The sequence below is a fragment of the Myotis myotis genome, unplaced genomic scaffold, assembly GCF_014108235.1.
Source record: "Myotis myotis isolate mMyoMyo1 unplaced genomic scaffold, mMyoMyo1.p scaffold_m19_p_7, whole genome shotgun sequence".
NCBI lineage: Eukaryota > Metazoa > Chordata > Mammalia > Chiroptera > Vespertilionidae > Myotis > Myotis myotis.
The window spans coordinates 21,291,090-21,313,781 of NW_023416379.1; the positions used below are offsets into that span (position 1 = coordinate 21,291,090).

Genomic DNA, 22,692 nt, shown 5'->3' on the forward strand with positions numbered 1-22,692 from the left:
TAGATATACTAAGAGCATAAAAATTCAAAAAATAGTTAAACATTTTCTATGTGCAAGGCACAGTCTGTGATGTGAAGGGTTGGAAATTAAATGCCTACAGTAGCCAGAGGCATTAAATGTAAATAGGACCAAGAGTAATACAATAGGGGCTCCTGGAGACTGAAGTAATCTAAAGAGAATTGAATTTGTTTTTATGAAGTACTGGGAAGATAAAAAAAATGCCTGTGTTCTCAATATAGTGTATATTCCTTCAAGTTTATGACACTTGATTCACTGTAAAATACATTTATGTAAAGTCTATTGAAGTGCTTAACCAATTTATTAGTATGTAAGATATTTAGAAAATTATAGAATAGTTTTAAGATAAACAAAAGCTTCCCATTTATACGCAAGAAAACTCAGAAATGATTAGAGAATAAATGAATAGCCAAGCTCTTTATAGAAAAAATATATACTTTATTTTCAACTAGAAAGGTGCAAACATGTAACTTTTGGTCACACTCTCAACAAATAAACTGTCCAAAAAACAGTCATAGTCAAAGTAGAAACAAATGCTTCCAGGTGGAAAATTGATCCGCTATATAGAGCCACTCTTATTTCAATAAAAGCCACTTGTTCATTAAAAGTGAGGCTGTCACATTTCAACCTACACATCAGACTTCCAAGGGCATCACTGGCTCACCTTCAGCAAACAATCTGTTTTGATGGACTGTCACTCTAACTGAGCAGAATTCCCATTTGAATATCCATTTCATGCTTTGAATTATCAGACAAGCTTTACGTCTTATTTATGGTGTTCAGAATTGAGGCTAACATTTGAAATATCAAAGCATTAACAACATAAACAAAAAGGCACAAACAACTTTAAATTAACTTAGATAACTGTACAAATATATATATATACACAATATTTACAATATCAATAAAAAAATCTGGCTTGTTACAGGCAAATTAGCTTGCCACAAGCTGTCCAGTCTAATAGACAGGATTCTGATTCCTGAATACTGTCATTCGAATCAGAATGTCAGAGCTGAATCTGCTGTTCTGACTTATAGAAGAACTTGACTCAGACTCATGATGGCAGAACACACATCCTAGCTGTCAGCTACAGGCTGGAGCTACGGGCAGGTCAGCGAACATGCTAAGGTTTTCCTTCTCAATAACACTCCAAATAGCAGGCACATTGCTACTTTAAGATTTCAAGCCCTCCCACAGCCCCTAAAGCCACACCTTAGTATACATTCTGGTGCTATGTGCTAATGTAGTCCCACTGTCAAGTCTTTCTTCAAACCAGTGTCTGGGGTTGATAGACTATTTGAATGTCACATGGCACAATATTTTGAATTCGGAGGGAATTTTCCTTTTCCCCAGTTAGCAAAACCGATTTAAATAATTTGTGCTACTGAAATCATGTTTACACAAAAATGAGATGTGAATCAGTTCAAGTTACAGCTACATGAGTTAATGTCTCTCACTCTCTCTGGCTTTATGCCATGTCTCCATACATCTTCCTGTAGTAGGTTGACTCAAAGATGTCATTGTCTCCGGGACAGTTGTAATGGCAGGCACAGGTCTTGATGAACATCATGCTCCTCTTCATGACCTCACCATCAGGACACTTGAACTCCACGGGAAGGGTGGTGGTTCTGTGAGGGGTGCAGCATCGGCCATCCGTGCATACTCCGCAGAACTTAGCCCGGTAGGACTTCACACTGGTGCAGCCAGAAAACTCAAACTTGACAGGCTTGGAGATTTTGGGGGTACGGATGCACTTTTTGCCCTTCTAAGGAAGACAAGGGAGAAGAGAAAAAAATCAATGATTCTACACGGGGAGTGGCTTTCTCCAACCTCTGTGTGTTCTAGGCTTATGATGTCTGACTTCTGTTTATATTTTGAGGAGAGGAAGTTGGAGTCTCATTTGCCAGTTTTCCAAAAATAGGCATAGCCTCTCTTGGGATGTCTTGAATTAACTACCACTGTGGAAGATTTTATAGTGGAAAGCTGGTGGTTCCTATTACACAACATCTCATTCCAGCAAAACAGCACAATAGTTAGATATTTTTGAAATATAATAGGCCTATAATAACAAGGGTGGTAGGAGACCTAACTTTGGTCCTATCTATTATCATTCCATAAAAATTAGTTAATAGGAGCAGAACAGGTACCTTAATGTTCTCCTCCAGGTCCACTTCGCAAGGCCTGACCATGCAGAGGCGGCTCTGCTTCTCCAGCCTGCAGAAGGCGTTGTCGTTGGTAACCCGGGTGGAGATGCCCATCCCACAGGTCTTGGAACAGGCACTCCACTCTGTGGTCTGGACCAGGCAGTTGGCTCGAATCATGGTTGGGTCTGGGCCAAACGTGTCTTCCAGTCGGTAAGCTGGGAGAGCAGAGCACACAAACACAAGGTAAGATGCCAGGATAAGACATTTGCCTCCTTCCCTTGGCAAAGTTAGGACTCAGTCCCTGGGGGAGAATTGCAACACTAACTTAGAAGAAGATTCGACTCACCGGCAAGGGCAGGGCCAACCATGGTGTGGTCCTTGGGCTCATCGCACACCCACTCTTCACAGCATTTCCCGGGTAGCTTGACCCTTCGCGGGAAGGGGCAGTCAGGGCTGGGCAGACGCACGTCCATGCTGCACAGGGGCACGCAGCCCACGGCCCCGTCTAGGCAAGTGCACTGGTATTTGCAGCTGCTCTGGAAGGACTCTCCACTCCTGTACACCGTCCCTCCGAAGACGCAGGGGGCACCATCTTTGGCTGAAGGAGAGGAAGGAAAAAGGGGGGGTTACTGGGGTCAGGCATAGGTTCCTAATCCTGTAGGCGCGCTGGGCATGCCAGTTGGGAGCAGGGCTACGGAGGAGGCGGTGGGGGTGGGGCTGGAAACAGCCAGAGGAAGGGACTCGACTCCAGCGGCTCATTTTCTGGCGGGAAGGTGGGCGTGAGGGAGGAGGTGGCCGGTCACGAAGTGTCCCGGCACCTCGGTGGGCGGTGGTGGCACCTAGGGGCCAGGGGCCAGGGAGGGGCTGCAGGTCTTACCGGTGCACACGCCGATCTTGCGGTTGGCCGGGGAGCCGAAGTCACAGAAGAGGCCCTTGTGCGGGTCGCAGGGGTCGCGCTCAGTGCACAGCTCGCCCAGCTGCTTGGCGCACACGCGGCAGCAGCCGCAGCCGTCCAGCACCAGGCTGACGCCGGCGGGGCAGCGCGGGGCCGGGGCGGCGCACTGGCACTGGCCGCTGCAGTCCTGGCCGGAGGCGGGCTGCGGGGGGAGAGGCGGTCAGCCGGGCGCACGCCCCCCGCGCCGCCGGCCCTCCCCTTCCCCTTCCCCTTCCCCTTCCCCTTCCCCCAGTCCCTCCCCGCCGGCGCCGGCCGTGGGGGTCTCCCGGCGCTTACCCGGCTGCAGAGGGCGATCAGGAGCACGAAGGCGAAAGGGATGGGACCCAGGCCGGCGGCGGCGGACATGGTCGGAGCGCGGCGGACGGAGGGTCGGAGTGCGCGGCGGGGAGGGCGCGGCGGGCGGTCGGCAGGGCGCTGGTGGAGGGCTCGGCCGGAGGTGGAGGCCTGGATGCCGGGCTGTCGTTTCTGGAGCTGTCGGCCGGGCGGCTGGCGTCGGGCTGGAGGCGGTCGGTCGCCTGTGGTTGGAGTTGCACTGGCTGCCTCCTCTCGGTGGGGAAGAGTTGTTGTGTGAGGCTAGGGCGGGCGGCCCCGGCTTTTATACGCTCCAGGCGGCCCCGGCTCGCCAATGAGCTGAATGGAGTCCCACACAAACAGGGACATTCCTAGCATTCCTCCCCACCTTCCTGCCTCATCAACTCACACCGGATTGATCCTGACCCCTTGACACTCAGCATTCCTCCCGTCTGAAAAAGCTGGCACACTCCAGCTCTCCAAAAAAAAAAAAAAAAAAAGGCTCAGTATTTCCAGCACCAAATAGGTTTTTTTCCCCCTTGCTTCTTCGCACCGCTCCTGATTTATATCATTTAAAAACACATCAGCAATTATTATTATTTTTATACCACTCACTTCTCTTTCTAATAGCTATGCCTGTTCTGCCGCCTGACAAATCCTTCTTAGGATGTAGGTGGCTAAAGAAGCTAACAGCAGGGATTCCTAAAAAATTCGAAAGGGTTTCCTCTTTATTAATCCTGCAATGATTTTAATTTTAGAGGCTGTCTGCCTCTGAAACTCTTCAGAGAGCAGAAGAGGAGTTCGTTGCTTTTAAGCGGAAATCCCCAAGAAACCTGCCTGCAAAACCCTGAATGCCAGACTGGACACCTAGGACTTTGATCTTTAGGGTCTTGGGATAACGGTTTGGTTGCCCATTGCCAGACAAGAAAGAGAACACAGCCAGAGGTCTGAGGGCATGTGCAGCTTTCTGGGGGAGATTTCCAGCACTCTTGCTTTGTTTTCTCTTAACTCATGTAGCAGTTTTATTATTGGGGTAGAGGGAGGGAAAGCAGATGAGTGGGCATCCATATTTCCAGAAAAATGGTCTTCTTGTTATGTCAGAGCAGATGATTATGTATTGGGTAGGCAGAGGCTCTGAATGTTGGGGCGAGAACCCAGGAGTGGGAAGAGAGGGGAATCAGACAGGAGCGGGCCAGCAAGATGCTTGGGGCTTACTGGGGGTGTTGAAAACACTGTTGTGGGTCTTTGAGAAATGAGTGATTTTTCTTACACTCAACCCTATAATATTCAAATGTGGATTATCCTTGGTTTGTCTTGCAGTAAAATATCTGTTTATATAACAAGAACAGTGTCCTCCATTTACCTGGCTATGAATTCAGAGTGCCAGTGAATAATATATTTTAGTGACTCTCCACCCATCTATGAATAGTGATTGTAACTTCTTATTACCGAAGGAGCATGCAGTCTACTGGGATGAGATCAGGTCAAGGAAAGAAGAGTTTTTATTCCCTCTGCTTGTGTACAGTTTTCAAATATGGCCAACAAAGCCCAAGCCTATCTTCACGTCTTAATTTTGCTAGTTAGCTTCACCAAGGACCAAGTCAATGAACTGTGCTTTCATTTGGCATCTACAGTTTAGTCGCTTTTTTGTTAATAGCTCCGGTCACCATGTTATGTAAAGAGAGTGATTCCAGTACCATCCCAGTAATGCCACATTACTATTGTAATGCCACATCATTTGACAGTGGTGGTACCGATGACTTGTTGATGCTTCATGTTATTGGCTTAAGATACCCATATCTGTTTCTGATGCAGAGACAAACTTTCAGAAACAACACTGTAGATTTATAAGTTGAAAACAGCCTGTGTAAGCTGGCCATATTTTTTCATATTTTTTTAAAAGTTTCAATTCATTCTGTTGAAAAATAGCCAAGAAAAAAAAACTACCCAAAAACACCACTCCAACTTCAGCAGAGACCGACCGCATCATCTGTGCACAATTACCTTGTTAAGCAATCCACATGTTGTACAGTGTAGTTGCATGTCAACAGTGTGAATGGCCAGCAAAGGGGGCCTCTGAAGCTCAGGAGGAATTTTCATCATTGTTATTTAATGTTCTTTCCAAGCATTCCTCAAAGAGAAGAGGCCTGAACGTTCCTATTTAAAGAAGGAACATTCCAAGTTATGTTAATAGCCACATGTGTATTAAAGGCAACTTGGCCCCCAACTGCTTCTTCCCTTGTGGATGATTTAAAAAGTCCAAAATATGTGGGAAGCCACAGCGAAATCTTTCAAGACCTAAACCCCCAATTACATCTACCACTAATAGTTGGAAAGGTGTGGTAAATGGGGAAGGGTAGGGATGTGAAGTTCTAACCTCACCTAAGGTGGGATGTGGGCTCAGTGGTGAGCTCTCTCAGCTTGCAGAGTGAGGGAGCTGAGAGAAAGGCTGGGAATGTTTGAATCTTCTGGAGAGTCTGAGAGCCACCATCAACAGCTTCGTGTGAAACAGAGTGAAGACGTTCATTCATGGAGGCGATACATTGCTGGACTGGGTTACATTTGTTTGACCTGGGTTGTATTCTTGGAACTGCCATTCACAAATCTTAGGGAAGTCACCAGTAGGAGCCGCCATATTCCCAAGTTTCCATTTATAAAATGATGATAATAATGAGAACTTTTTATTTCATAGGGTTTAATGATGGTTAATTAGATTAATTCTCAGGGACTTGGATTATTATTATTATTTAGTCTTCTTTTATTTTCTCTTTCTCCACAAACATAACAAACATATTACCATTCTGCTGTGATGGTAAAAATACCATGACATTGTACATTTTTTACTATAAAATTCACATGGTTCCTCAAAGTCGTAAAAGTCCATCACAGCTCCAAATGGGTGGTTTTAATACTGGCTAAGAGAAAATAAGCATATTGAAATATACAGAGCATAGAATCTCAGGATAGAAAAATACCCTGTGCATTATAAGGTGTATGATCAAAACTCTTTTGAAGGGTTTAAAGTAAAAGATTGTTATTAAGAGAGAGAGAGATGACACCCAAGACATTCACAGACTCAAAAGTATGTTTATATTGTGATATGGATCATCAAGTGCCAGGAAATTCAAAAGGAAGGGCTGACACTCAGTCCCTAACTCATGCCATGGGGATCTGAATTCTTGCACTATTATAAATGACTCAGCAAATGTTTGTGTGTGCCTGGGCGGTAGAGTGGATATAGTGGCTTCTTATAACTTTGTCCAACTCTGACTTATCCCAACCCTTTTGATTGACAGCAGGCCCAGCATTGGGAGAAACAGGTCTTTGAATTTGTGTACAAAATGGTTAAGACGCACTAATTTTGTCTTGTAAGCAAGTGTTTATCTAGCAAATGCTTTTTAGAGAGCATTTTTCCCCCCTGGTGAAATGAGGAATTCACTAAGCTGGCCACTGAACCCTGTTTACAGAGCTATATAAGGTATGTGTGTGTCTATGTGGGCATCATTTGTCCAGGTCGTTTAGTTAAGTCTTGTAAGATGTTCAGCTGTGGATGTACTATATTCCTTCTCCTATGTTTTTGTTGTTGTTCCCCCCTTTAAAAAAAAAAAAGGTTACTTGATCAGGTATCAGACATGGAGAAAACCTGGCAGGACTACAGGAAAGTGGCCAGACTTGGAGTGTTTGTGTACTTAAAGAAGGAATTTTGCACATTTTCAACTTTGAATCCTGGACATTTTCTTATAAGAGCGAGTAGGAGTCTGTGCCAGCCCTCAAAGCGGAAATCAAAGCTCCCAAGGAAACATACCGGAGGAATGTGACTCAGAGCCAAGACACATACGAAATGCATACACTGAACTGTCAGATTTATAGGAAGTCTGGCCGTATAAGGACAGCTGGACAGTGAGCGATTTGTCATGATAGAGGCTTGGGAGTGGGCTTCTGATGTTTCTGGCATGCCTCAAATTCAATCATGTACATGAATGTGCCAGAAGGCTTTTTGAAAATTCTAATAAATATTATCTGGAAGACTTCAGGGACCTGGCTTGGTTTACATTGCCTTATATTTGCTTAAGATGAAGGTTAAAGAGAGGGTGCACTCTGGGAGTTCAGAGGTGGGAACGAAGCACAGATGTTTACTATCTAAATTGCATGCGTTTCCTTCCTGCTTTTCCTCCTTATAATTAGTTCTGTGACTTTCTTAGCATATTTTCTGATGCAAAGGTATTTGTCAGAAGGTAGTCGAAGTTGTTTCATGTGGTCTGGGTTTTATGTTTGCCTGTTCATTTACTTGGAGATGGAGTAGAGGCTAGAGGAGTGAGAAAGGATAAGATTGTTTTTTTTTTAAAAAAATATATATTTCCTTCAGTTTACTGCTTGTCTCACTTATTTTTTTTAAATTTTATTTTTTAATTACAGTTTACATTCAATATTATTTTGTATTAGTTTTAGGTGTACAGCATAGTGGTTAGACAATTATGTGCTTTACAAAGTGCCCCTCCACCCCCCTATACTTCCAGTACCCACCTGGTACCATACATAGATATTACAATATTATTAACCATATCCCCTATACTGTACTTTATACGCCTGAGGTTATTTTGTAACTACAAATCTCTACCTCTCAATTCCTTCACCATTTTTACCCAGCTCCTTAATACCCCTCCCCTCTGGGAACCATCAGTCTGTTCTTAGTATCTATGAGTTTGTTCAGTTTTGTTTGCTCATTTATTTTGTTCTTTAGATTCCACATATAAGTGAAACATATGGTATTTGTCTTTTTTTGCTGACTTAATTTCACTCAGCATAATGCCCTCTAGGTCTCTCCATGCTGTCAGTAATGATAGGGTTTTATTCTTTTTTATGGCCGAGTAATATTCCATTGTACATATATACTACAGCTTTTTTATCTACTTTATTGATGGGCACTTGGGTTGCTTCCATAGCTTGGTTATTGTAAGTAATGCTGCAATGAACATAGGGGTGCATATATTCTTTTGAATTCGTGTTTTGAGTTTCTTCAGATATATACCTAGAAGTGGAATTGCTGGGTCATAAGGCAGTCCCATTTTTAATTTTTTTGATGAGCCTCCATGCTGTTTTCCACAGTAGCTGTACCAGTCTGCATCCTCACAAACAGTGCACAAGGGTTCCCTTTCCTCCACGCTCTTGCCAACACTTGTCATTTGATGATTTATTGATAATAGCCATTCTGACAGGTGTGAGGTGGTATCTCATTATGGATTTAATTTGCATTTCTCTGATGATTAGTGACATTGAGCTTCTTTTATATGTCTATCGGACATTTATATGTTCTCTTTGAAGAAGTGCTTATTCAGGTTTGGGTTTTTTTTGTGTGGTTTTTTTTTTTTTGGTGTTGAGTTCTTTATAAATTTTGGATATTAACTCCTTATTGGATGTATAATTGGTGAATATCTTCTCCCATTTAGTAGGTTATTTCATTTTGTTGGTGGCATTTTTGCCGTGCAAATTTTTTTTTTAGTGTGATGCAGTCACATTTGTTTATTTTTTCTTTTGTTTTCCCTGCCTGAGGAGCTATATCAGGAAAACTGTTACTAAGAGAAAAGTCGGTGATTTTCCTGCCTATGTTTTCTTCCAGGAGTTTTATGGTTTTCAGTCTTACATTTATACCTTTAATCCATTTAGAGTTTATTATTATATATGGTTTAAGAAGGTGGTCTAGTTTAATTCTATTAGTTTAGTTAGAATCCTGTTGTAAAGAAAAAAAAAAGAATCCTATATTGCCTCTAGTCTGCATGACCCTCAGATGGTGCCGTAGAACATGGATGCTACTACTGATGGAGATGTGTCTCTGCTACTTTTCCTGATATATCAGCAACTCAAATTTATTACAATTTAGCAAGCAGGAGTATTTACAACCTTGGTTTTATCAGCCTAAATGTGAAGAGCCTTTTTGGTGATACTTAAGTGTTAGCGAGTAGGAATGAAAAGGAGTGGAGATAACCATTCTTTCAAATCTGTAATTTGGTGAAACAAATCAATAGGCTTAAGAGGAAGAGAGAATTGAAACAGATAACTTATTTTAAAGAATGAGAGTAAGGTAAGGGATACATATTCTGAAAGGACTAGTTTAATATGTACCTGAATGTGTCCCTAGAGATTCTGCTGGAGAGTGTGGAGGTGGAGACAAAGCAAGCCGGATGCCACTGGTTCATCCTTGGAAATGTGTTCCCACCTCCTGCCCAGAAGGCTGAGTCCCTTCTCACCACTTCAGGGCTCCCTGGAACGGTTTAAAAAACCATTAGCTAGGGACCAGAGGTCTGGTTGGCTAGAGGTGTGAGCACCATACCTGCCATTTACCTGTCATTTAAGCTCAGGGAATGCAGTCATCCTCTCTGAGCTCCAAATTACCACCTGGATATGGTTACTATTCAGCCCAAGGAGATCATATTTATGAAAGTATGTTTACATAATGTAGTAGGATTTTAAATTTACCCGTTTCTTCTGTTATTCAGTGGCTCTTCCTTGCCCTTAAGACTGAATCCAACTCAGCTTTGACTGTAAAAGCCCATCACAGTCTTTATAACACCATTCATCTTTGAAGGGATTTTATGTTAAAACTCTGTGAGCGTTGAGAGAAAATCAAATCCTATTTCTTCAAGTATGTAGATTAGATGCTCACAACTGGTAGAGATATTTAACAAAGGAAAATTTTTTGTCTTATGCCTCTAATGTCCCTTACATGTTACCTGTATAAGTGAAATATGACAATATATTTATCTTTTAATCATAGTTTTCAGGATACATAAAAAGAACTTCTATACCCAGCTTTGGTCACATGATAACATCTACTCCCTTCATTTCTGTTTTATAGTTTTCATTCCATTTTGGAAGGAATAGAGGGTTACAAATAGTTCTTTTTTTCTTCAGTGAAAGCATGTGCCACTAATCCATAGGTAAGAAATGGTGTGTAAATATTAAAGAAACAACTAAAAATTTGTTATTGCCTGTATAGATGATGTTTTCTTTAGATTATTTATTTCTCAGAAACAAAGATGGTGTCCTTTTGTTTAACATAATGCCACAGACATTTTACACTCTACCTATTTTTTTTAGCACTTTTATTTTATTTCATTTTGTAATGTAAACTGTGGTATCATGATAGTGACAAATTTTCAACTTAAGTGGAAACTGGCAGCCGGTACATTCTAGAATGCTGCAAACTAAGTTGTTCAAATTGTCCAAAGAGTTTCTAAAATATTTCCTACCTATGAATTTTTAAATGACGGTGCCTGTGGGAATAACTTATTAAAATCAGAACATGGATAAGGCTGTTTGAGAAGATGTATTTCCTTCTAAATTGGAGCTTACACCATTTATGAAGAAGAAAAGCACACTTTATTTAAACTCTTGACATCATCAGATTTAAAGTAAACATGAACTAATAATGCATTGTTTAATTTTTTTAATGAACACGTGCAAAATTTATTCAGCTCATTAATTAATGAAGACGCCAGCAGAATATAAAATGATTTCAATAAGACATTTTGAGGAATTATTTATAGGCAACTTGAAAAACAAAAGGAATATTAGAATAAGATTGATAGTTTAACACAAAACTGGTTAATGTACTGCAAGCCAATAAACCATTGTGTATCTCTTCTACCAGATATAAATCATAAGGCATCGTTTAATTTGACATTAGAATGCACAATGCCAATTTTGAATGATCAGTTTAACAAGAACGCTTCTTAGAGCTCTCTCTGGGTACCCAAAATGGATGTAAGGCTGTATCCCTTTCTGTTTATGTAGAAATTTTAAATTTCAAAACTCTTTCGAAAATACAACCTCACTTCAGCTTCATAGCAACCCTGGGAGGTATTATTCTCCCCATTTGCAGGTGGGAATATTGAGGTCCAAGAAGGCTAAGTAACCACACAAGCTTGAATACAGGTAGAGTAGAGATGTGCGTTTGAATTCAGTCCTAAAGGGAACACCCTTGCCTCTCTTCCAAACGCCAGTGCTTCTTTTTTTTCACATTTTATACACAGTACAGCGATCTCTGTTCTTAAGATAATTATCTAAGATCGTCTTAAAGAGCACACCCTGGAAGGCACATCAAACACTGAGGGCTGATTGGCAGAGTCAGTATTATACTGTTGTCTGAGACACGCATGAAGTAGCAAGATAATGTTTACTGATCAGTATTAGGAGAGAACCTTGGACTCAGACAAAGATTTTTTTTATTAAGATTTTTGTGATTTTGCTTTGTCGACAGATGCGTTGCTTCTTATCCGCTAATGAACTGGTGTAGCTAAAAAAGGAAAAGTGAATCAAGATGATGGGTGTGCTTTGGGAGGCTTAATATCAGGGTGTGTACTACTGTGACATCAGCTTCAGCCCACACTGAAAACGCTCAGCCTCTAACTCAGGGCGATCTTGTTTAGGCTGAGACTGGGACCAACCACAGACATCATAAAAGTCTTCTTGAGTACTTGCATCTTCACTGATAAGCTATTCTTGTGAATAAAAATCAGGACAGTCTCAGACAGGCCCTTAGCATTGAAGCAATGTCTACTCTACACATAGGTCTTTTTTCACTATATCCCTTAATAGCCATGTCCCCACATCTTATTGACATAGTGCCTATTTTATGAACTTCATCGTCAGTGCAAATGCATCTTCCTCAGACAGAATATAGTTTGTATGTTAGGCTTACACCTTTCCCCTCTCTCATTTTGCCTTGGGATGATTTGATTAGAATCATGACTGGTTTCATATTGTTGATGGAATGAGATCTATGTCAGACCTACACATGGCAGAGATTAAGAGTGTTGTCTAGGAATGGCAGGTGTATAATGAGGGAGCTTTCTTACAGATCCATGCATGTGTGTGAAAGTTAACAACTGCAGGATAAAGTTTCGTCTAATCATAAACTTGCTAATGTCTGGAAAGATTTCCCCATTAAGCCATTTCACATATACAGATGGTGAAAGCAGATTTTGTTCAAATGAATCTTTTGTGGTGTTTCATCCTTTCTGTCTGCTCTCTGTTGATTCTTCTTGCTCGTGTATTTTGCCCTGCTGTTTCCATATATGGTTGTTTCCTGAGACTCTGGCTGCTTGCTTTCAGCTCTGTAGGGAAGTAAGCAAACTTCCCGTCCAGCTGCAGATAGACTTTGAACCAATTTTACTTTGCAGTGGAGCTGGGCACTGCCACAGCCAAATGGATCTCCTGTTGGCTGTGACTACTTTACGGGCAGGCTCCTCTCTCACCAGTCAAGCCGATTTTTCTTGGCCAGCTTCTGCAGGAGCTGACCGAGGGAGGCCCCACAGTGTGGTGGTACCACTTATGCCTCTCTGATGTTCTCTTCTTACTCACTGAAGCCTGGTCTTAATCTCCAGAGGGCTCAGGGACTCCACACTGCCTATGTTTCTCACACATCACATCCAACTTTCCAAGAAGGGAAAATGACCTTATATTGAGCAGAAATAGCAATTCAGGAAGCCAGTTGGTCTCCGATAAGTGCCAAGGGCTAGGGGAAGTCTTAGACTTTGTACAGAGGGCAGGTGACCAAATGCATTGACATCCTTCCGAGAAGCACTGCTGAGGGTCCCTTTGCTTGGGGTTCCTTATTTTTCCTGGCAGGGGTGGTAGTAGAAAAACACTGCCGTTTTACTATTTCAGACAGCTCAGTATTCAAGCTAGGCTAGAAAAGCAAAGGGGGAAAACAGATACTAATAGATCATAAAAAAAATACCTTTTGGGTGTTTACATTTATTTTTAAGAGCTCAAAAATAAAGTCTGACAAACTAAACTGGATTCATATTTAATTAAATGAGATTTTCAACAATTCTAGTTTGATATCCTACTATGAAATGTTATTACTTTAAAATAGGTTTAAAGCATTCTATAGTTTAAAGCATTTCATAAAATTAGCCACCATTTTGGATTGAGCTAGGCCAACTTTTGTTACCTTGATTTTAAATGTCCTATTTATTAATAGACAATATGAAATTTATTTCAATATATAATTTGATGGTCATTGTATTTCTCTTTCTATTTCAAGAGACGTCTTTTCTTTTCTCTTATTTCATTATTTTGCCATTTTTTAAATTGTCTGACATTGAGGAAACTACTTGATCTTTTTAAGCCTCAGTTCACTCCTCTTAACTAATGGCACTCACCAAAGAAGATTGTTTTGACAATTTGTGAGGATTAAATATCCTAAATTGAGCACAAAGCATGTCACAGAATAACTGAATAATAAACATTAGTTCAAAGTACAATAAAACTTTCCTTTTAGTTCATCTCTAAATACATTCAGATACTAAATTTCTGCCTTAGCACATTGCCAAATATTAGCCTTTAGCCCAGGAGGTTTCTGGGTCATGCATTATGCAGATTACATGGAAAGAGAAGAATGTTGTGACAGTTTCTGCTGACAACCTTTTACTAGAAAGACATATACTATTGTTATGTCACTTGTGAATGAGTTATGAATTGTGATTCTGTTTCTAAGGATCCCATTTTGTTGTTGTTTTTTGTGGTTTTTTTTTTTTTTTTTTTTTTTTTTTTTTGCTATCACATTGCCACAGGAGGTAGTGTAAGTTCTTGAAAGATGCAAAGAATAAGGAATTTGATAACAATTATTATTAAGAATCCCTTATCTAAAACATCTAAGCAGATTATATTAAATACAAATCTTGATGATGAAATAATAAATTGGACCACTGTTCAACCTTAGATTTAATAACTCTGTGATTGTTGCAAAAACAGTGCCTGGAAAATTTCTCTGTGACATGGAGAAGTGTGTCCGTGTGTGTGTGTGCGCACACGCGCATACGTGTCCAATATTGACGCTGTAGGAGAGGGAAGAAAATTAAGTTTCTAATTTTGCCGTTAAAATCATGAAGGAGAGAGAAAAGGTGAGTAAGTGCTAATATATATAAAACAAGGATGAGAATGGCTTGAATATAGGAATGTGATACAGCTTCACACCATGGATGGTACTGAACCCATGTGTACATATGGGGACATTTAACCTTATGAAATTCAATAGCTAGACAAGACAACTCCAAAATATAGACAACTGGACAAGTGGAAAATGAAATATCTCTTTGAATGATACAATTATACTTAATAGCTGCAAAAATTTTATAATATTAACTAGCGGCCCGGTGGATGAAATTTGTGCACAGGTGCGGTCCCTAGGCCTGGCTGGTGATTGAAGTGCAGCAGTGCCTCCACTGCCACCTGCTGCCAGCGCCGTGTCACCGACGCCCGCCATGTTCCGTGCCACCCCCTGGTGGTCAGCGCACTTCATAGCGAGCGGTCGAACTCCCGGCCTCCTGGTCAAACTCCCAGTCTAAGGACTGCCCGAGGGAAAATTTGCATATTAGGCTTTTATTATATAAGATAGCCAAAAATATGGTTATTTCCTCTGCTCCATTGGAGAAAGTGAGGTACAACAAAAGTCCTAGGGAAGCCGGATAGAGAAATTCAAAGGTTCATGTGATTAATTGGTAATATGACCACATGATTTGCCCTCTTCAGTTTATTCCCTTCTCTGCTGCCTGAAGAATCTGTCGATGCAAAGTGCTTACTCACCTACTTAAAGCCTTCACAGGGTTTCCATTGCCCTGAGATAAGGCTCCTTGTCTGACTCCTGTCTTCTTCAGTCTGATCTCTCACTACCCACCATTCTTGCCTCCTATTTCGCTCTAGTTGGTTTCAGTAACTCACAATTTTATCATGCCATTTCATACCTTTATAACATGCTCATTTTCTCACTTAGCACTTAGAGGAGCAATAAGGTATGTTTACACCAAATGAACTTTGACTTGGTAAGAACTTGTTTTACATTTGGTCTAGTACATGTACAGGCACACATACACATAGACAATGAAACATATATAGAAACAATGCTTATTGTTACTATATATGCTACCTTTGGTATTTTAAGCTCTGTTACATTTCATTAAAAAAAACATTGGTCTTGACCTCAAAGTTTATTTTACTGTCTAATTGAACGCACATATTGGAATATATATATATATGGCTTTGGAACCCCAGGTGATCAGGATAGGCTACTTGAGTAAGCAGTGGAGGGAGGTGGGAGCTTGTGTGAGGATGTGCGGTTTGGGATGCTATGGACATTTTGGGACCAACAGTGGAGCTCCTGTAGTGGCTGGAAGACCAATGTTTGGAGTTCCAGTGAAATGCAAAATGGAGACAGAGAGAAAGCCTGGCTTCTTGGTGCTACATGAAGCTTATCAGTTTCATGAGTTAATATGTCCCTTTTTATCAATGGTTTCTGAATATTGTACCATAAAATGTCATAGCTGATGCAGACTTCACCACTGTGAGAGTCTTTTTTTTTTTTTTTAAATAATGGAATACATAGAAAATGATAACATTTTAATGGCATCTGGGGCAAAGGCTTTCTAAAAGTTCTAAAATTTTGGAATGGCAATGGCATAGAAATCCCTTTGATGTAAAGATGTCAAAGATCATAGGGGAACTAACTGGGAAATTGCTTCCTTTTAGAAAAAGTTTCTAAGTAATTTAAGATATTTCTTGGAAGTTGAGTATTTGTGAATAACCTTTCACAGCATCAAGTACAAACAAATCCACCATTGAATGAATTATTTATGTAAAGTTTGAGAGCTAGCTTGAACTTTAAAATATTCTATATTTAGCTAAAGTTGCATAATTACTGAGGTCTTAGGAATATGGTGATTTATATTATAGTATATTTATATCAATTCATAGGTAAGCATTTTGTACTTATTTATTATAACTAAAATTTCTGAGGCTCATGCATTCATACCTGATAAGTTTATATTTTTCAGAATATTAGAGAAAACAGTGTTTATGTTATTCAAGGCAATAATTTATTAAAGTAAATAATTCTCTAGAAAATTGAATAGTAACATTAGTAGGTGTTTAGGAAAAGTTGCTAAATGACTGACTGGCTGATGTAATTTTAAAAGGTAATGCAATTGTCCAAGTTGCCTAACCTTAAACATAAGATCTAAGTGTGAAACTCTTCCAGACTAATACATCTATTCAGATGCCCCAAATTAAAAGTCTGTCATTTGTTGTTATCGTCTCCTCTCAATAAAATAAATAGTTCACAAATATTTTGAGCTTTGGCTATATTTCTAATAGGGCGCTAAATAGTGGGATAGTAAACGCTACCTCGTTCTTGCTTACAAGGAGGTGGTGATCTATATATGGACTTAGCATTAAACCATTACTCTCATAGTTGGTCACCTCAAGATATTGAAAACTCTGGAGGATTGGTGTGACGCAACATTTCATGACCCTGGAATTAGAACTTCTGAGGAGCTTTGACGCACAGATTGTGATAGAGCTACACACCACGAGGCTCTAGAGCTCTTTTTCGACTGTCAATGGGTTGGTGGTAATATAAAAGTTTTTATATTATTGAGGAGCGAACATTGAGTGGTATGGAGGGATATAGTGCTAAGTGTTTTGTGAGTGAAGAGGAGGGAGAAGTAACCAATATGAATTTTATGGCCATAAGCTTCATTAAAGGACGAGGAATAGAGGACCAGCAAGGGCATTTTAGACCTTAGAAATAAATGATATGAACCGTCTTGACTGCGAATGCTGTGGCATATGTGGCAGAGAGTAGACGGGCTGCTTTGATCCAAACCCACCAGGGGATGAATTGGAAAGCTTGGGGAAGGGACTGCAGTGTTGGAACCAGGATCCCAAGTTTTTTCTTGGCTATACGTTGACTACATCACTTATAATTTTAGCCCTCTATTCTTTCGGAACCTATGCATTTTACTTTACAATGGTTTGCAGGCCTTAGAGAATGCTACAAGACATTTGTAGATTTAGAGGGTAACATTAAGATAGCCTCAAAACTAAGAATTAGCAATGCTGAAATCGTTGTTATGCTTCTGATCTCCTCTTGCTTTAATAAACTATATCTGTTGTTTTTTCTCTGCAAATTGCAAAGTGCCAGGCATATGGAAAAAAAAAATGAAAGCACAGTGAATATTTGTTGAATTAATGCATCTTTCTTCAGGACAGAGATTATGTATTTTTTCTTTCTATGCTTCTCTATGACTCCTACTAGGATGTTTTATACACAGTGGACGTCCAATAACTATAAAGTATAAAAGTGTTTATATTATTGGGGAACAAAAATGGCTAAAGTAAATATTACTTGGCCAAGCTGTCTGACAAATTCTTTCATTCAATCACTCAGTAATGGGTGCATTCACTGAACACTGTGTCTAATGTGAGGACTATTAGTCTCATGGGGATTTTAGTAAGAGTTTCATGTCTTTATGCCTTTGTATAGGCTAGCCAACTCTTACTCATTCTTCAACTCTCAGCTCACATGTCACTTACTTTTTTGGCATTCCAGACTGGGTTGGGTGCTTATCCTTTGTCTAACTGTATGGTGATTTAACCGTGTTCCTTACCAGACAGAGCTCCGTAAGAGCAGAATTGAGTCATTCACCTTTATGTCCCTAGTACCAAGCCTAATTCCTTGTTTATAGATGTCGCTTGATGAGAGTTTTGTTGAGTGTTTGTGGAACAAATATAATCCTAATGATGGTGTTGTCAGATATCTGGCTTTGAGCTGGAAATTGGGCTTTTTAATATTGTGTTCAGAAAACTAACTGGAAAAAACAAAAAACCACCAACAACAAACTCTACCAGAATTATAACAGTTGGAAGACAAAAGATGATTGAATAAGAAATAAAAATAGAAAAGTCATAAAAAGACAATATAAATATAAAATGAGGTGTATATTGCCATTAATAAACTCCTCAAATTGTGAGAGGTCATACATTTTTTTTTTTATTGTGGCACAGATTTACTGTGCATTAGTGCTTCTGTTAAAACTTTACAGTGTGCATTGAATGTGAGAGCAGGGCAGCAGGGGCCTTAGAGATCATTCTGTTCAGATGCTGCTATATGGAAGAAATAAAGCCACTCGTCTTCCAACTGTTATAATTCACATAAAGCAAAGGGAGCTCCTCTCACTCTGCCACCACCAGTCTTTCCACCACACCATCCTCCCTGTCAGTGAACAGCTCGGGTGGGGAGGGGCCTGGTGGGTCCTGCTTCTTCGTACGCACGGCTTCCCTGTGACCACCCATAGGCTCTGGAGGAAGAGGGGAGCTGCCACAGGACAGGTGTTTGTACAGGACTCTCACCGTATATTGCTAATAACGATAGTGGCTGCCATTATTGAGGACCTATGCGAGATTGATTACGTAGGTTAATGCAGATCCTCACACAACCCTGCATGTTTATGAAATTTACTCTCTTTTTATAGATAAGGGTCAGAGAGGTGGTGGGGAGGCTACCAATACATGGCAAAGCCAAGATTCCCACCAGGCCTCTCTAGCTCCCCAAATTCCATAGGTTTTACTAGATACCACATCACCTTTTATAATGTAAAGAGGAGTAACCTATCAATATATGTCAGATAATATGGTATATTAAGAACAAAGCATAATGCTTTCTATGGAGTTTAAATGCTTATCCATTGTTAGATAAGTGACTAATGTATGCTATCCTTAAAAAGAAAAAAAAAAATCACCCTTTTAGATTTGTGATCATTACAGTAAGTTGGAATTACATGTAAATATGAATGTGAAAGTCCAAATTCAGGAACTTTTAAATTAAATTTTTTAGTAACCATTGCATCCGTAAAGCATACATTTTGTTTGATTGATTTGTATAATAAGAAACATGAACAATTTTCCTAGTAAAGTGTACTTGGAAGAAATTATAAAAGTTGTCTAATGTATACCAGGATAAAAGCCTGTCATCTCATTAATTTCAGACAGAGCTTTCCCCCTAAATTTATAAAGCCTAATTAAAATGTATTTGTTAATGAAGGCATAATATTTATTCAAAGTGTCAGTTAATATAAACTGTCTTTTTAAAAACCCAACATAAATAAGAAAGTGACTTTAAATCACTTTCATTGAGAGACAAGTAGAAACTTTCATATTTGCCTGATTGTTACGAAGGTGGGTGATTGTTATTATCAGACAATCGAAAGAACCAACAATTGACTTAGAAGATGAATGGGTAAAATGATATAGAGTCAGTGTTTTGTGATGATAATATAATATATATATATATATATATATATATATATATATATATAGAGAGAGAGAGAGAGAGAGAGAGAGAGAGAGAGAGAGAGACTTAAAATATTAAATCAAAAATAAACTAAAATTGGTGGCTTTTTTCTTTTAATTTTATACTCATTTGGTTTGTTATAAGGGCAAGTCTTGAATGAGGTAAATGTAATGCCACTTTGAATACACAGATAAAAAATTTAAGAATAGGAGTTTTCTTTTTAGCTTGTCATGAAAATAACACCATATTCTTTGGTTTCAGGTAACAGGATGAAGAAGTGACTGAAAGAGCCTGACTTCCCACTATGAAAAAGGTAAGAATGAATGAAAGGAACAATAGCTGTGGAAATTCAAACATATGATCACATATTGATCACATCTTACCATTTAGTGTTCCCATTTGTAAACTAGATTTTTATTTGACACAAATATATCCAAAAATATGTGTCTTAATTTTATGTCATAAAAACAAAAGTCAAGGCATTTGTTCTATAAGATGAATAAACTTTAAGCAGCTTGTGCTAATTACCATTTCTTCTGAATGTGGCTTCTCTGGAGTTTATTCAGTGTGGTTCATCTTCAGAAAGTTGCAGAGTAATGAGGAAAAATCATACAGGAAATGCTGACAATTTTATCTATAGGAAAAGTGCCATGAACCAGAGGACACCATTCTTAAACTGTCTTAGAATAGTTTTTTAAGCTCAGTGTGGGATAGTATAATAGAAATTGAAGCATGACTATTATTTGCAGTTATTCCTTTAATAATAAAATTATTGCACTGGTTTTGGTCATTAGTAACACAATTGACATGACTTCCTTATGAATTTTTATGCAAGTAAAATTAGAATTGTGTTTTTTTTCCCCCTTAAGGCTTAGATTATATATTTAAAGACTTGTCTAAAGTCACGTAGCCAGTTAGTGGCAGAACTGGTAAGTGCTGGTTTCCATTGTTTTTTCCCCCCTGCTCATTACTGCATTCTATTTTATTTAATTCATTAACTTACCTATTTTATTTAAATTTATTTATTTAATTTATGGGGAAATATATTCTGAGGAAAATAAAAATAAATGAAAAAGAGTAAAGTGAATTCTAATTTAGGACTGTTGTTTTTAGTAATTTCCAACATCCTGGTTTATTTCATTCCCACGACATTGATGTCCCTCAGTGGATGCTGATGCTGCATGTGGGCCTGTGGTTCCAAACCTGGGCTCTGGAGTCGGACCGCCTGGGTGAAGCTGGTTCTGCCTCTCACTCAGAGTGAGAGTAGTGTTTCCCTTAAAAAAATGGGGTTGTTGTGAGAACTCAGTAAAGCATAGTTTATTTAAAGTATTTAGAATAGTGTTGATGCATATGGTAAATGTTAGATATTATTATGTTTACTTTAGTAATTAATGTTATCCAGGAAGATGAAAGCTTTGCTATCCTCAATTTAAAATACTAAAAAAATTGGGGATCAAGTGGAAGCTTACTCCCTGGAGAGCGCTTCTCAGTGCTCCCATAATCTCTCTTAAAGACTGTGTGTTAGCTCACGGTAAGGGCCATTAAGTGAGAAACAGGACAGTGTTTTCAATTAGTAAAAACTTCATAAACCAGGTTAATTAGCAGCTTAGTTACTAAATTAAGTTATTTTGCTTTGAAACTCAGGCTTTATGCTAAAAAATTTGTTAAATAGACTAAGTGGCCTTAGTTCTCATTGTGATGAATTTAGGGTAAATAAATTTAAGACATGCATTAAGTATTGATTAAGTATGCAAGTTTAAAACTGATCAAAGTCTTGGGAATTTGTCTTAGAAAATCTGCCAAAAACTAAGCACCATGAAAGTAGTTTTATTTTTGGTTCTGATTATAAAAGTTGACAGCTTTTGTTTTCCTAATCTAGTTAAACATATTCATAGAATTAGGGACTCATGGAGTTGGAAAACATCTTTGGGGTCATGTGGTCTTATGCTTTTCAAACTTCTAACCACGGCCCCTTATTGCTCAAATGTAATCTTCTACAGAAGCCAAGAGGAGCTGTTGTGCTTGTTGCGAGGGAGGGGACTACAGCTGGGCTTGGCACCCTTGTGGGACCGGGCTCTGCAGAGCAGGGACACACACCTCTCCTTGTACAGGTGAGGACACTGACTCTGTAGGCAGCGTGTGCCTTGCTTAGATACTCCCTCCCAGACAAACAGTGGCAGAGCCAGCCCTGGAACAAATGTTGTTTCTTTTGCAGCTCTTTTGATTACATCCTCTGGCTTTCATAGTAAAGAATCTAGAATTTAGAACCTTTAACAATCCAGATTCCTTTCTCTTCTCCGCCTTTATTATAGAGTTGTATCTGATGAGCAGGTCCATTTAACTTGATATCAGCATGATGGGCATGTCGTTGGACCAGTATAATTCCATCTCAAAGTTTAATCAATTAATTCATTATGTGTAGGGAGCAGCTCTAGGGTCAAGCCTCGGGCTGACCTGTGGCAGGGCCACAAACAAGTTCCATCTTTTCCTCTTAAATATAAAAGGAATATAGAGATAGACACTTAAATAAGTACTGTGTCTCTTGCAGCTGCTTAGCTAGAAAGTAACATTTGTGTTTAAAATGCTGATTCTTTAAACATTAAATTTTAACTGTTATATAATGCTTTTTCCATGGTAAATATAACATGTATATTTACAGAAAAGCAAGGTAATTGATTTTTTATTTTGATGTATTTAAAGCAAAAAAACTATTTCTTTGTAAATGATTTTTATTAAGTAGGTAATTTACTTATTGTTGTGGGTCACAAATCCTGTTGCTGGCTGACCCTTACCTCTTTTGGATGGCTAGGTCACTGAGAGGTTGAATAATGCAGAGAATAAAGGGGTCTATCACTTTCAGTCTAATTCAGTGGAACCTGAAGGGGTGATGTGGAGGTGGTGGATTGTAGATGTCCTGATAGATATATGTCTCCTTATGTAATTATTGATGGTGAAGGTCACCGTTTACCATAACTGGTCAAAATTGCTTTCAGCCTTGCGTATTTCCCCTCAATGATTGAGCTTGATTGATTAGCCATTATCTAGACAAAGTAAAGACTTCCTTTGGCAGGGAAAATTAATTGGAGCACCAGAGACCCATGCAGCTATGCTAGGCCTCATTCTGGGATTCTTTGCCATCTTGAAGCTTTGTTCAT

The 22,692-nt window shown here is 39.4% G+C and overlaps 1 protein-coding gene across 1 annotated transcript; it reads right to left on the reverse strand.

The window, feature by feature from the left end:
• Window positions 1-435: 435 nt before the first annotated feature.
• Window positions 436-3,698, reverse strand: CCN2 (cellular communication network factor 2). The gene is made up of 5 exons (XM_036317765.1): window positions 3,394-3,698; window positions 3,040-3,259; window positions 2,509-2,760; window positions 2,166-2,377; window positions 436-1,783 (listed from the first exon to the last, which is right to left on the reverse strand). The coding sequence occupies exons 1-5, from the start codon at window positions 3,460-3,462 to the stop codon at window positions 1,487-1,489; spliced, it is 1,050 nt and encodes a 349-aa protein (XP_036173658.1). The 5' UTR covers window positions 3,463-3,698; the 3' UTR covers window positions 436-1,486.
• Window positions 3,699-22,692: the final 18,994 nt, after the last annotated feature.